A 15881-nucleotide genomic window follows, 5' to 3' on the forward strand; every position below is an offset into this window, starting at 1 on the left:
TGGCTGTACACTGCCAACGTCTGCTTCTGAGTGAGATGGACCTTACAACAGCACCCGCTGAACACAAAATGTCGAACAATATGTGCTTTCACTTTTGAGTCCCCAAATACCAGAAAACTCCCCGACGACACCAGAAAAAGTTGCTAGGTTTTTTGAGGAATATGGTGTCAAGGGGGGTTGGGATGGCAACAAATCGGCAAGTTGGCGACATTGCTCAGGCGAGACATGCAGCAGGTCAGGTATTTAGAAGTGCTTGGCACATCTTTTCCTATAATGGACTGCTTTGAGCACCCACAGTCTTTTCTTACCATTTTAAAAAGTTTGTACCCCGCTAATTGTTATTCACAGCCCCCACATGTTGACCCGGGTGACCCGGATGACGAGAAGGTGAAGGTGAGCACGACATGAAATCATCCATATATTGACAGCCAAGCCTTCAAAGCTGCGTGTGAATGTGATTCAATGCAAATCCACACCCGAGCAAGGTCAGCAATTTGTTGACTCTGCAGTTTTGCTGCAAAAATCCTGTGAGGCCCACACCCACCAGTCTCAACTAGTAGAGCCCCACCTTCAGCTCACAATGCAGCATGAGTACATGGAGCGTCTGTGGAGATTTTTTGGAACGGGACAGACCGACTATAAAGCTCAAAAAAAAAAAAAAAATCCATGAAATGCCAAGAATAAAAGTGCAGTTTTCCTTGAAGATCGCTAATCACTGGTTTTGTTTTGGGTTCTGGGGAAGTGTCTCAGGTAGAAGAGTAATAGAGTATCGATCCCCGCCCAGCCGGCCCTGCAGTGAAGTAATGTGAACATTGCGGCCTCAGAGTGCAGCCTCATCATTTAGACCGCTACTGAGAACCTGTCCACCAGCTTTGCAGTCGCCCCCTCGGCGCCATCCATCAACCACCACGACCACGCAACAACTGAACGAGCTAACTATTCTGGTCAAGGCGTGGCTCTTTTCTCACGTAAACGACTGTGCTGGCCGTAAACAACCGTAAACAACCGCGTATACAGGGGTGTCCAAATTGCGGCCCTGGAGCCACTTGCTGGGTGTAGCTGTTTTTTTTTATGTGATGGAAATATCAGCAAAAATCTGCAAGAATTTTGTAGATATCAAAATAAAAAAAGTTCCAATCTAACAAGAAAAAGTCATAACTTTCGAAGGACAATGTGATTATGATGGAAATTTGTGACTGACTGCCTTTATTTTCAGATGTGTAGCGAAGCCTGCTTTTTTTTTTTTTTTTTTTTTTACAAAGTTGTCGTCTGTGAAGTGTTGGGGGTATACTCCACATTACTGTTAGGACATCAAGTCAATTTTGCACAATCGATAAAGCCCTGATAGCGCTGATAGTCATTCGTTCCCTCTCCATATAGTCCTCAATAGTCACTTCCTGTAGTGCTACTGGTCAAGTACGCCAATGCCTTGTTAGCCTTCATTTAATTTGTTTTCCTCAATTACATTTAGCTGGACCATAGGATGAGAAGCAACGACAGAGCGGCGGCTGGCACGAGACGACTAAAGAGGAGCAACATTTTATTAGCCCTTGCTCTTTATGCTCGCCTGCGCCGCCGCTGGGACTTCAGCGCAGCCATAAATATCGCCTGGATGCATCAGAGCAAGGATAACGTTTCCGCTCACTGGGATGCCCCTGAACCTTCACCCCTCCGATGACAACACGGCCAGCCAGGTGGGGCCCATCTTTGCATGCAGACTGTGTTAAAAAAAATATGACATATAAAGAATACGGCATGTGAGCTGCACATTTCCAATGTTTACCATGTAGTCACCTGGCAAGCCCACAACATGGCGTCAGAATGGGAGTTGCTTCCAGGAACACTTTCAAATATGGAGTAAAGTATAACAGTGCTGTTTAGGAATTGGCCTGGCAATTTTTTGGCTTTTGGAAGTAATATCAGAGGCAGGGCGCCGTCTGTCATGCCCTTGTATATTCGCACCTTAAATGGAAAGCGGTTTGATGGCACTATCTGCAGGGGGGAAAGTTTGTTCGCGCTACCAGTCAATTCACTCAACATTTTCCAGCAGGAAGATGCGTGTACAAGTAACTGTACATTATGAAAGCACAATATCGTATACTGTATATGTTTCTTAATGTGACACAAGTACATTTTAAATGTGCTTCATAACTGAGAGGTTTACAGTAATCCCTTATCTATGGTGGTTAACTGGTTCCAGACCCATCCAGACCATGATCAGAGTAGGATTCCTTACTTATCGAAAGCCTGCTTACAACCGTCTAAATAGGGACATATATAGGGACAATAACACCCCTACACAGTAGTCACCTTTACAGTCACATTACCCAATACTGTATGTATAATGAGATGGAACACGCCATTTAGGACATAAATAAGACACAATATAAGATACGTTAGCATTTCTGTACAGTAATTCCTGCTGCGGGGGCTTGTGTCTCCTCAGTGACCCTAAGGAGGAGCATGGCCAAAATAATGGAATTATTTTGTGTTCATGTTAATGTGTTCTGAGTGGAACTGAGCGGAGGGCAGACAGGAAGTGACGTTGGGGGTTCAGAGTTGAGTTTTAGCTTAGCGTGGGCTACGTCCGCAACAGTCGCCCGTGTTTGTTTTAGGGATTATTGCGCCTGTGGTGAGATCATTGAAACCTGCAATAAAGGCCTGTTGTTTTGGCGATCAAGTCTGGTGCTTGTTGTCTCAACTAGGACTGTCATGACAAGAGATTTTTCCCAAACGATAATTGTCCTACGAATTATTGTCGATAGTATAGCATTGTATAGCATAGAGTACATTTGATCAAAAAGCAATAAGCTTTAATTTCTCAAGAGCGTCGAGCAGGCATTTTGACAGCTTTCTAAGGGTGTGTCAATTATCTGTCTTGGATGAAAACCAGGTGTAGTGTGATGCAATGTTTACTCCAAGGGTGGTGCACAAAAAGCCTCACTGCACCTGCGATGAGTTTTTGTCAGGAACCGGATTCAATTTCCGCTTCATTGTGTGAAAACCTCACTCCATTCCCAAAGTAGTTTGGCGTGAAACTCTATTAACCCTCCACGAAGCGAAATCTCCCACAGTGTTGAAGGAGCTTTCAGTAGCCATTAGCAAAGAGGAAATGCTGCTTAATGGTTTGGGTAGAATGGAGTGAAATTGTGTGGTAAATGTCCATTATTGTTCTGGTAATAATGCTGTTCTTATTAAAAGGTGCCAGGGATAACTTCTCCGTGCAGTGCAGTCATTATGTAGGACTTCAGCTAGAAATGAAAATACTATTTAGAGCAGGGGTGGGCAAACTACGGCCCGGGGGCCACATCCGGCCCGCCAAGTGTTTGAATACGGCCCGCCCAATCTTTCCAAAGTATTTCATTTAAACTCAACATACAACCTGGCATCATGGCCTGAGCCAACCTTTTGATGGTTTTATCAATTTAGTTTTTTGACATGGTCTGTTGTTTACAAAGTGCTCCTGAAAAAAGGGACACAAGCACATAATAATAATAATTATAATTATTATAATTATTATAATTATTATTAGATTATTATTAGATTATTATTAGATTATTATAATTATTATTAGAACTATTATGATTATTATAATTATTATATTAATGCTAATTATTATATTAATGCTAATTATTATATTAATTATATATAATATTATTGTTATATTTGCACATTTTACATAATAATAATATAATAATCATTATTTTAATATTATTGTAATTATTATAATATTTTATTATTTTTAAAATATTTAAATATAAATATAAAATAATAAATAATAATAGCAGATTGCATGACAATTTTACAGATACAATAATACCAGGTGGACTGTTACGTGTAAAATATATAGACCCGCGAGTCAAAAAGTTTGCCCACCCCTGATTTAGAGTATGTACACTTGGAGCCTCAGTGAGCTGCATGTATGCATATTTTCCAAAATAAAAAAAAAAAAATCACACGTGCTCGGCTGGCTTTGAAAGGGAAGCTCCTCCTGCTTTTCTTCCCCTCCTCTTTCCCTTCCGCTCATCTCGCAGCGCTCAGTCTGCATGACTGACGTCCGCACAGACCAAAACATATAATCTGCGTGACCCAGTTTCCATGGCAATGCACGCTGGCTGTCGCTGCAGCGGCGCACGGGCAGGGGGAGGTTATTCCGTCCACAACTGCATGCATAAATGATTTATTATTATCTTATTGGCATACGTCTATGCATACATAATGTATGTATTCACTTATTTTTCTATATATTTGTAATTGTATTTCTTGTCTTTTGTATTGATTTGTTTCAACCATTTGTAATAAAGCGAACCTCAGATGCTTCCACCCAAAAAGGAGTAGAAAGAAGCAGAACTTTTTCATTTAATCCTGCACCAATTAGTGATAGTTTTCCTGCTTCCTTTATAATGTTTCAGGGAGACAACAAACAGCTCATACGGTCATAAAAAAACAGGAAACAAAAAAGTTAATGGTTGTCAACACTAGCCACACGTGCCTACGTAAGTCACAAAATATGTTGTGATAAACGTCTCCAGCAACTCACCCGCGGCCTCTTCCACACCACGCGTCCGATCCTGTTGCCCTGGTAAAAGAGCGAGTCATCAATGGCCGGGAATCGGGGGTCCTCGAAAAGCAGGCCGCTCTGCAGGCACTGCCTCTTCAGGGTGGAGTACTGCTGCCCCTCGAACGCCTTCACCGAAGCAAACATACTGCAGCCCTGCGGAGGACAAGAGTGGTCATAAGATCCAACATTGTCACGGTAAAGTCAGTCCCATGAGTCCCATGAGTCTGCTTTCTTTTCTGTTTTTCCTCAGCAAGCATTATCTTCCGAAACTAAGGGTGCGTTCACGCTTGTCAGGTTTGGTTTGGTTCAAAGCAACTTGTGCATTTGCTCTGCTGGTATGTTCGTTTGGTCAAGTGTGAATGTGATTATCTGAACCCTGGTGTGCCCCAAACAAGACGACCAACAACAACGTCTCGCTTGCAAGGTACAGCTCTGGTACGGTTTGGTTCACTTGAGCTCAGTGAACGCTACACGGCGCAAAGTGTTACAAGTACTAAGCGACTGTGTGCTAGAAATAACCATAAAAAACAGGATTTAAATGTAATAGGAGTGTGGATTAAAGGAATAAACCGAGATGGCGACTTAGTGTACTTAGATGTTTATGGTGGAAAGACACTTCTACACAACACATAGCGATTTAATATAAAGAAATGTGCAAATAAATGACACTCACACACACGAAGAAATATTTTCAGACAACCAGCTCCTTTTCTCATCATGGAAGCTTCAGGGGATTCTCATTTTGACCGTTTTTCCAGTATACCAGCAGAAAAACAAGGTCCGTTGTATCGATATCGGTTATAACGAATTACTACTTATTACGATACTATTTTCATTTCCCGGCAAATTTCTAGTCTTTTATGATATAATTAGTTCCGTTAGTACGATACACGGTTATTATGATAATCCGGTTACTACGATGCCCTTTTTATCTCCCGCCAGCCAATTTGGTCTGCTTATATCGATACAAAAGCAGCTTAAATCAATCTTTTTATCGCTTGCAATAATCACTGTTTTTCATATGTACATGCTGGCGTTCGTTGGTTCTTCTGTTGCAGGCATGTGTTTGGCCAGCTATGTGGGGCGGGTTGAGCATGACCTGTGAACCAGGAAGTGCGGGAATCGGTGTGTGTGCTGTGCTCTGGTGGTGGAAGTGTGAAAAATAAAGTTGACTGGAAGCAGCCGTTCGCCGTGTTCTTTTTTGGTATTGAAATCCTTAAGCAAAGATTGATTTAAGCTGCTCGACATTGTTCTATACTATAAAACAATGTCGAGTGCATTATTGCCCACTTTTAATGCAGTTCGGCGCAGGATCGGATATATGGATAGTCCGGTTATATCGGTATTTTTTCCGACTCCCGAGAATATTGATATAACAAGACTTTACTATAATTGATTTAAGAGATATGTTCTATAGCCCTCAGCAACTGCTTGTATTGTTTCTTGAATTGGCTCATCGTTGTGCATTGTTTGATTTCCTTACTCAATCCATTCCATAGTTTGATTCCACATACTGAAATGCTATGGCTAGCATAACGTAGTCCTAGCATAGAAGTGTTTCAAATGTACTTCTTCCCTGAGATCATATTTCTCCTCTCTTGTAAAAAAGTATTGGATGACATTTTTAGCTAATTGGTTATTTTTAGCCTTATGCATTATTTTAGCTGTTTGAAGATGAACTATATCAGCAAGTTGAAGTATTTGTGATTTTAGAAATAAGGAGTTAGTATGTTCTCTGTAGGCGGCATTATGAATTATCCTTACTGACCTTTTTTGCAGTACAATTAGCCAGTGAAGATTGCTTTTATAGTTATTAGCCCATATTTCCACACAATAAGTAAGATATGGTAGAACCAGAGAGCAATAAAGAGTGTGGAGTGATTTCTGATTGAGAACTTTGTTCAATATTGAAATATATCTGTCCACCTTATGTTGTATATTTGTAATATGAGGTTTCCAGCTCATATTTTCATCTATTGTGATCCCCAGAAATGTATTTTCCTTCACCCTTTCAATGTCTTCACCGTCTATTTGTATTTGCTGGTGCGTGTCCTTTCTGCTGTTATGTGTAAATGTGTATATGTATATGTGTAAAATATATAGTCTGGCCGCCCATCAATGTCGCCCGCGAGTCAAAAAGTTTGCCCACCGCTGTTCTAGAAGCTACTCGTGAAATCTAACCTCTTGGAATATTTGAGTTTTGCCCCATCAAGTCCAGATGTTCTTGACTGCACATCATTTGTTCCCATGACCAGTCGGAATGAGAAGCAAACCAAGTGTATTTTTGTCAAATTGCACCCCCAGTGCATACGCAGCCTAAAGGTTCTTCCTTTCAGAATCACCTGAAAGCAGCGGGTCCAAATGATTAATCTGCCAATGCGCTGATGTCCTCCAGGGCCTAATTATCACAGCAATGCAGCGAGAGACAGACATGTCCACATTGATCAGCATGCTCAGGGAACAGCCAATCTGGGCTGGGCTGCGCTAAAATGGAGCCGTCGCGAGTCTGGATCGATAACTGTACCACTAGATAAAGCTCTCTATCATTTAACCTAATTCTTTCCGGGCAAACATGATTGTTCAATCTTGTAAATATCTCCATATTGTTACACTGTGCTATCGATTTGACGCTAACGAGACTGGAATTCCGACTGTGCACAGCAGTCACGCCCGCCGATCTGCAATTACATTTACTAAAATTACACAATCCCCATTCATTGGACACAATGCTACTACAGTGTGTGTCATTATCCATGTCCAACACATCTTGGTCAAGCAGCTAGTCCTCGGAATAAGTAGGGCTCCCAGAGAAGTCCCAGCAAGATTGAGAAGGTCGCAGCAGGAGGCTAACTCTGACAGATGGCTCAGAGTTTTGGCTCATGACCACCACGGGGAAAACCATGCTGTCGTTTGGCCTCCACAGACGGCCAACAGCATCACCTGCGGACAGCAAACTCTGAAAAGTCAGCGTAGTAGACACATTCCAACAGAACCCCTTTAAAAAGGTCTCCTTTTATGCTAAATTGACTTTTTAATGATGTGCTAGAAGCAACATTTGTCCCTACAGCCTGTTTATGAGCACCGAACGTGATAATAATCTAGCGTCTAGCGATTATCTAGCGATAATCCGGTTGAATTTCATATATGGCATCTATTACGTTGGACAAGTGCAGAGTTAAGATCTGGCTCAATTGTGCGGCCTCAGCAGTGTTTTACATGAGAGGTCATTTGAGAAAACCATAACTTTAGATTAGTCTGCATTTAACACCAGCCTAAACTGATTTAGATGGGACTGAACAGCAAAGGCAGACTGTAAGAAATCAAAGGTTTTGTCAATTGAAGGAAAGGAGCAGTAGATGACTGTATCGCCTGCATAAAAATGAAAAGAGGTTTGACGAAGATTGTTCACATACAGTAAAGTCTCGTTATATCGATATCGGTTATATCGAAGTACTGCTTATTACGATACTATTTTCATTTCCCGGCAAATTTCTAGTCTTTTATGATATAATTAGTTCCGTTAGTACGATACCCGGTTATTATGATAATCCGGTTACTACGATGCCCATTTCATCTCCCGCCAACCAATTTGGTCTGCTTATATCAATACAAAAGCAGCTTAAATCAATCTTTGCTTAAGGATTTCAATACCAAAAAAGAACACGGCAAACGGCTGCTTCCAGTCAACTTTATTTTTCACACTTCCACCACCAGAGCGCAGCACACACACACCGATTCCCGCACTTCCTGGTTCACAGGTCATGCTCAACCCGCCCCACATAGCTGGCCAAACACATGCCTGCAACAGAAGAACCAACTGACATAGCATACACACCTATTCCAACGAAGACACAAGCGTACAAATACATGTATTTAATTGTTCTATACTATAGAACAATGTCGAGTGCATTATCGCCCACTTTTAATGCAGTTCGGTGCAGGATCGGATATATCGACAGTCCGGTTATATCGATATTTTTTCTGACTCCTGACAATATCGATATAACAAGACTTTACTGTAAATAGAAAATAACAATGGACCTAAAAGAGAGCCTTGGGGTACTCCTTTAGTTATTGGAAGAAAGGAGGAAGACTGACGTTGCATTTTCAAAGCTTCCTTAACTCAAGACTTGTGACATACGTACGTTTTTTTGCGACTGTGGTTAGTACGCATCATTTTTGTACGTCTTATTGAATAATCATTTATACAATGACGTAAAGCGGGCTTCGCTACACATGTCAAAACAAAGCTCTGCCAAATATCAGTCAGTCAAATACAGATGGGGGAGCTGTAAGTTTGATCCTTTAGTTTTTCTTCATCGAATAGGCTAACCTAGCATGATGCTACTATTATAAGTGTTATGTTAGCACTGCAGCTCCCATACTGTACCTATGCTAGCATTGTCCCGTTGTGTAATGTTACGTTGTTGCATGTGGTATATGGCATCTATTGTGGTGGAGAGTTACACCTCCTTGGAGACACACAGCTCGCATTAAACCTACACAAACACACACTCACACATAGCTGCATGGTTCCTCGTAGGGCTTACTAAAAACATTTTTTGTCTAAATTCCAGTGTCAAGGCTACAATTTGGACAACACACTTTTTGAAATTGTTGAAAAATTGTATAAAATATGTGAATTATTAAACTGCAATAAGACCCATGCCAAAGTCAAACAAGCTCTGAAATATAGCTAGAGAATACAAATAGAAGATATTTACATAAAAAAAAATAAAGAATAGAGAATATAGTGAGCTCCTGCAATGCGGACAGAGGAGTAAGGTGTAAGGAGTAAAGTATGAGCCTTTCTGTCAATAATCAATAGTGCAGGAAGCCAGTGGAAGAAACCAAAGTGCTCCGTCAAACAGATGTTTTAGTGGACATCACAGTGTAGAGCAGTGCAGTGAGTCAGATGATGATGGCCGTTAATCAAGGGCGACCGCTGCAACTCCAACAAAGTGTCACATCCACTTGCTGATACCTCATATGAGCTAACTCAGGGGTCGGCAACCTTTACTATGAAAAGAGCCATTTTACCCAATGCCCACTGAAGAAAAATAGCGTGGAGCCGCAAAACATATAGTATGTTTAAAACAACATTGGAGGGAATTTGGGGGTATCAAAGTAGTTCAGATAAGAAAAGACGAGTTGGAGTACTCTTGCTAGTTTTGGAGATAAACTTACATAAATGTATGTGTAAACTACTGTAAACGTAAAAACAAGTTCCCATGCCGCTGTTTTTAAATTATCTCAAATTTATTTTTTAGATTTGTAGGTAAGTATTACTTGTTTTTCTTCATGTACTGAACTGGATAGCAGTCAGAACTCACTCAGGATGCATTCATGGTCTCAGACAAAGTTGGATTTTTTAAAACTCATTACAAAAGACGTGCATTTTCCCCACTCGGGTGTTAAAAATATTCAAGCATCGCAAAGGGAGCCACAATAAAGAGGCTGAAGAGCCACATGCGGCTCTGGAGCCGCAGGTTGCTGACCCCTGAGCTAACTTCTTCATCGTGTTGGATTGTCTGCAAAGCAGAACGCAAGTATTCCTCTTCTACGTCTTTGCTGTGTTTAAGAATACCCAAATTGATTCTCTTCATGTTAAAGATCGCATTTTGGAAAACGCTTTCATTTTAGCCATAGTCATCGTGTGCAGTGGTGTACTGCATCATACGCCCCAAGTTAGCATCGACAATTCTGCATACATTTTTTTTTTTTTTTACAAATACAAACATATATGCGATCCAAACATTCCCAAAGTTTTACAAACAGACAAGTTGCTCAGTCCTTTTGCTTGATGGCGCCCCTGTTTTTCAACCAATCGTACTCAAATTGGACACACCTGCTTGTCAGTCCCCTAAAGCTGTATACCAAATTTTGAGGCGATTCTGCTAAAAACAGATGCATTCGGCGAGGCAGGTATGTTATCTTACAGGAAATGGCGTACAATAACAATCACGTTGGTTGAATACTTTGAATGGGGACACATTTTACTCAGCACATTCACTGTAAAAGCTCTGGTATTTTCAGGTCATCAGACTAAAGTCTCAGTTAAGTCATTGATGAAGTTGACTCGCAAATCTTTGATGATAGTAGCAATTTAAGTCTGAAGTCATCGAAATTGTGACTGGAGTCACATGACTTGAGTCCACACCTCTGCTAATAAGTAATAATGAAACAAAGCTTTAAAATGTATGTGCAGGATTTTACAAAATTCAAAAATCTGCATCCAGGTTTGGACGCCCCTGGCTGAGACTGTCTACATATTCTTTGCAGATAACCAACGCTACAGAAGTTGCTGTAGAAGATGCAGCTGCAGTGTAGGAGATTTACAATCACTGATGCTTTTTAGCAGAATGGAGTCGTGACAAATATCTCCCCCCTACCAAAGCAAGCTACATAACAGCAATTTTCCCCGCTGGGAAGCGTGATTAGAACAAACCTGGAGTACGAAATCAAGACTGTGCGCAGCAGGCAGCAGCAGCGCATTCAGGATGGTCAGAGATCAGGGACGAGTGCGCTCTGGGGGTGGGGGCGGGGGTGTACGGTGACTGATTGAGTCTGCTTCTGCTGACAAACTGATTAAAGCTGCAGAAATGGAGTGGGCGCAGTAATGCACCACTGTCCCACAGAGAGAACAGGAGAAAAAAAACAAAGGAGGGTTCTTACCCCCCCCCCACCCACACACACACACACACATCGGGGAGGAGGGCTATCCCAAGGTATCCCATCCTCCCACCATCGTGATCTCCCCTCTGCAGCATCATATCCTTGCTGCCAAATGTGGGCTTGGCCCTGACACATGACACTGCCTCTCTGCAAAAAAAAAAGAAAACAAAAACCACCGCACCAAACACCCATCTGGTCTATTTATAAAGACCAGCCCCAACATCAGCAACATCTGACCTGTTCTTCAATCTCGACCGCTGTTGCAGTGCAGAAATGTTGCTCTTAATATCTTTTTCTTTGTTGTACTTTTCCTATGACGTCGAAGGAAATTAAAAAATATTCACATTTGAGAGGCTAAAATCAGAGGATTTTTCTTTTTCATTTCTTTTTCTATGCTGCTTATCCTCACGAGGGTCACAGACATGCTGGAGCCTATCCCAGCTGTCTTCGGGCTAGAGGCGGGGTACACCCTGGACTGGTGGCCAGCCAATCACAGCGCACATATAGACAAACAACCATTCACACTCACATTCATACCTATGGACAATTTGGAGTCACCAATTAACCTAGCATGTTTTTGGAATGTGGGAGGAAACCGGAGAAAACCCATGCAAGGACAGGGAGAACATACAAACTCCACGCAGAAATGGCCGAGGGTGGGATTGAACTCGGGTCTCCTAGCTGTGAGGTCTGCGCGCTAACCACTCGACCGCCATGCAGCCCAGTTACGTTCTTATGTCCCGGTTTATTCTTAAAATCTAATTTTAAATTATCAATCTGGAAAAGTAGTAACTGAAAAAACAATTTGGAGTCGCCAATTAACCTAAAATGCATGTTTTCAGAATATCTAAAATGATTAATCAAATACCGAAATAGTTGGTGATCTTTCAATTAATTGTTGTAGCTCTACTATACAGTAGATACACACACAAATACACAAAAAAATCTATTTCCAACCTTCTAACGATGGTTTTTAACATTATTAGAGCCCTCTAGACATGAAGTAATACCCCCATAGATGTTTTCGTCAAAATTATTTGGTCGACAAACACATTTTATTCATGACAAAAAAAGAGATGTTGACGAGCTAAACGTGGCTTTGATGACTAAAAAGTGACCAGTCGTGAGTGAGGTTTTGTTGATGAGTGAGACTGGATGAAAATGTCAGTGGGTGGTCTACCAGAAGTTTCAAATGCATGACATTTCTGCCGATCGTGTGTGTAATCTTTCAGTCAAAAACTACTGAAGTAATGTATCCTCGCTTAGCATGCAGTGCACTTCCTGCTCAACACGCTGGTGGCCTGTGATGTGGGCAGCGGGAACACTTTTAGAGGAAAACAGTGCACTGATTTGAGGTCATACATAGCAGGTACTTTAAGCATAATGCCTCCATGAAATGTAATGCATTGTGCAGAGAGACGGCGGTAAACGTGGCTGCATGGGTATTTTACCACAAGTTGTGTTAACATTGATCCATCCATCCATGTCACTCCACAATTGGCTTGTGATCAAATTCATGGTCAGCCTAGTAAGTCCTGACTTATATTTCTTAGCTCCCTTTTGAGTGTTAAGTTGCCGTGTGATGATTATAGTGTTCTTTGTAAGATAAGGCTGTGAGTTATATTGTAAAAGTGATGAGTTACAGAATTTGCAAAAAAAAAAAAATCATCTAATTGTGGCATCCCGCAAGGATCCTTTTTAAGACCGCCGTTGTTTCATCCTGACATTCTACTTGAGTCTAGCTCTAAAGATATGCTGGTGTGCTAAAGTTATGATGGAGCCACATATACGACGTACATAAACTGCAATTAAAAATACATTATATCCTCTGTTTTGACTGTGAGGGATTTCACTTTGACTTTCTGGTGGACAAATTCCGAGAAAACAGTTATGACACAATGTAAAGGTATTTTATGGCTGCACAATCTGAAACGTATTGTATTCATTGTCTACATGTTGTGGGGCAATAATCCGTCACAAGTTTGTGCATCATTAGAGAGGCCTATTATCTGTGTATAAATATTTTGCCAGTACTATAGAGAGAATTATTGCACCCTGCAACAATTATTCCGTATCTTGCACAAGATGAACTCCAAAAGACAAACTCTTTGTTTTCCAGTTTTATTTCCACTTTGGTACAATAAAAAATTTGCACCAGACTAATTACTATTTTAAGGCGGCACGGTGGTCTAGTGGTTAGCGCGCAGACCTCACAGCTAGGAGACCAGGGTTCAATTCCCACCCTCGGCCATCTCTGTGTGGAGTTTGCATGTTATCCCCGTGCACGCGTGGGTTTTCTCCGGGTACTCCGGTTTCCTCCCACATTCCAAAAACATGCTAGGTTCATTGGTGACTCCAAATTGTCCATAGGTATGAATGTGAGTGTGAATGGTTGTTTGTCTATATGTGCCCTGTGATTGGCTGGCCACCAGTCCAGGGTGTACCCCGCCTCTCGCCCGAAGACAGCTGGGATGGGCTCCAGCACCCCCCGCGACCCCCGTGAGGAAAAAGCGGTAGAAAATGAATGAATAATATTACTATTAATAGTAATATACTATAATAGTACTATTTTAGTACTATTTTATTTTTGGAATATATTCTTACTTTTTCTTATAAAGTCACAAATGTACTCCTCTAGTGTTATTATTTTTCCTCTTACTGTGGCCTTGAGTCTACCTTCTACCCAAGAACCCAAACATCGCCATGAACACTGTTAGGTCTTGAGGGGGATCACACACGGGGTGTCAGACGACACCCAGCTCACGAGACTCGATACAAAAGATTGAGTCCACAAGGACGAGATGGGATTTTAACTTTGATTTTAAGAAAAGTTTTAAGAAAAGTACAATGAAAAAAAACATGGGACTAGACAGACTTTATTTAACCACACAAAACAATGTATGGGTGTTAATATGATTATTTTTTTAATCATATAAACCACCACCATTATGATCGTGTATAATCTTAATAGTGTATCATGATAATGCAATATTTCCTTCAATATGTCATCTTTCACTCTGTAAAGTTGTGGAATTGTGGAATGTGTTTGTAACATTTTTTCCATAGGCAATTCACACTGTCTGCCAAACGCTTGCAGCATTTCTGGAATGGTGGCTTTTCTATAAAACTTGTTTTGTGTGAACATTTTCTGGCATTGGACTTACATGATTTGATTTTATTCATCTATGCTGATGGTAACCAAGGTTCTACTGTACTAGTTTTCAGTAGTTTCTATAACACTAACTTTTGCCGACTTCATCTTGTAGTACTATTAGAATTTTTCCTCACACTGTGGCACTGATGTTCCCTGTTCTATTTTGGAACGCAAACACAACATTGCCATAGTGTTAAGACTGCAAGCGCCTTCATGAGTGTGTGTGGTCTTTTAATGTGTCTTTTTCCTCTCGGTGCTCTGCACAACAATACACAGAAGAAGATGGCTGGAAAGGATCAGACCAAGACAGCAGCAGTGCATGAGTAAAGAAAAAAGTCCAAGCCTAATTGATAACATTTCCAGTCCCATAAGATATCACTACTGTATGTTTTCTTTGGTGTTATTAGAACTGTTGTAGATAGAACATACTGTATATACAGTAGCTGTAGCTATGACACTGTTATAGCCATACATGGAGTCCATACTGCCCGTGTTGTCTATTTGCATTTGGATGCTGTGTTCACGGACAAATAGGAGTGTTTCACATTCATATTAAGTAGGCAGCGTAGATTTGAATTAAATGCACTCAAATAATAGCAGCACTATCAAGAACTGCGGTACTCGTTGTATATGTGTCGCTGTTTTTTGCGCAGAGTAATGGCTTAGTATTTTGTTTCCCCCCCACCCCCCAGCACCCCCATCTTCCGAGCCGTCTAAACGAAACGCCAAGGAAGTAACAGCATCTCGGATCTCCAGAGATTTAACGAGCCGCTTCGTGCAACTCGCCCACCGACCGCCTCTCCATCACCAAGCATCCCTTGTCGAGATCACCTGCGCTCCGGGCGAGGAGGCGAGAACCAGGGAATCGGTTACCTGAAGTGAGGCCTCTCTCGTGGCAACGTGGTTCTCTCTCGGGTCCTCCTCCGGGGGCCGGGGTGGGGGTCCAGCCGGGTCCAACCCTCGCTCTCCAGGGCCGGGGGGAGGGGAGGGGGCTGCCGGGGTTCCTCAACACCACGCTCTCTCCTCCCTGGTCCTCCGCCGGAGAGCCTCTCTCCTCCTCGGCCGAAGCCAGCGTCAAGCAACCATGTATTACTCCGCGACAACACGGGAAGCTCTCCTGCTTTTCAAAATAAATCACACGTTTTCTGACGTTGTAGCATTTCAATACAAAATATTATTTCAATCATTTACGTTAACATATTGAGCTTCAAGAAATAAATTGTGCGTTTACAAAGTGTAGCCAGAGCTGGGCTGACATAAACAACATCCAAGTTTGCTAGCACTTGCATTGCCATTAGCATTCACACTTGTTTAGTTAATCCATAAATAACTCAAACTTGTCTTATAACTTATCTTCGCCATATTTGTCCACACTTAATATCCATTCAAATCTGACATTATTTTGAAAGCAGGAAGTCTTACCAGCTCTCGAGCGAAAGCTACGCACTGACCACTGCGCATGTGCAGAGCAGGGAGGGCTGTTGTAATTCC

The 15881-nt window shown here is 41.6% G+C and overlaps 1 protein-coding gene across 2 annotated transcripts in view; it reads right to left on the reverse strand.

The window, feature by feature from the left end:
• capn5b (calpain 5b) overlaps positions 1-15472 on the reverse strand; it is a 37897-nt gene extending 22425 nt beyond the window's left edge. For both annotated transcript variants that reach the window (XM_058086586.2, XM_058086585.2), the window contains exons 1-2: positions 15264-15472; positions 4541-4714 (exon numbers count right to left, since the gene is read on the reverse strand). In XM_058086586.2, coding sequence (XP_057942569.2) covers positions 4541-4705 — 165 coding nt within the window. In that variant the 5' untranslated portion in view covers positions 4706-4714; positions 15264-15472. The remainder of the gene's footprint in view (positions 1-4540; positions 4715-15263) is intronic.
• Between the last annotated feature and the right edge of the window lie 409 nt (positions 15473-15881).

Source organism: Doryrhamphus excisus, linkage group LG21, assembly GCF_037039965.1.
Source record: "Doryrhamphus excisus strain RoL-2023G ecotype Guam linkage group LG21, RoL_Dexc_Guam_v1.1, whole genome shotgun sequence".
Classification (NCBI taxonomy): Eukaryota; Metazoa; Chordata; class Actinopteri; order Syngnathiformes; family Syngnathidae; genus Doryrhamphus; species Doryrhamphus excisus.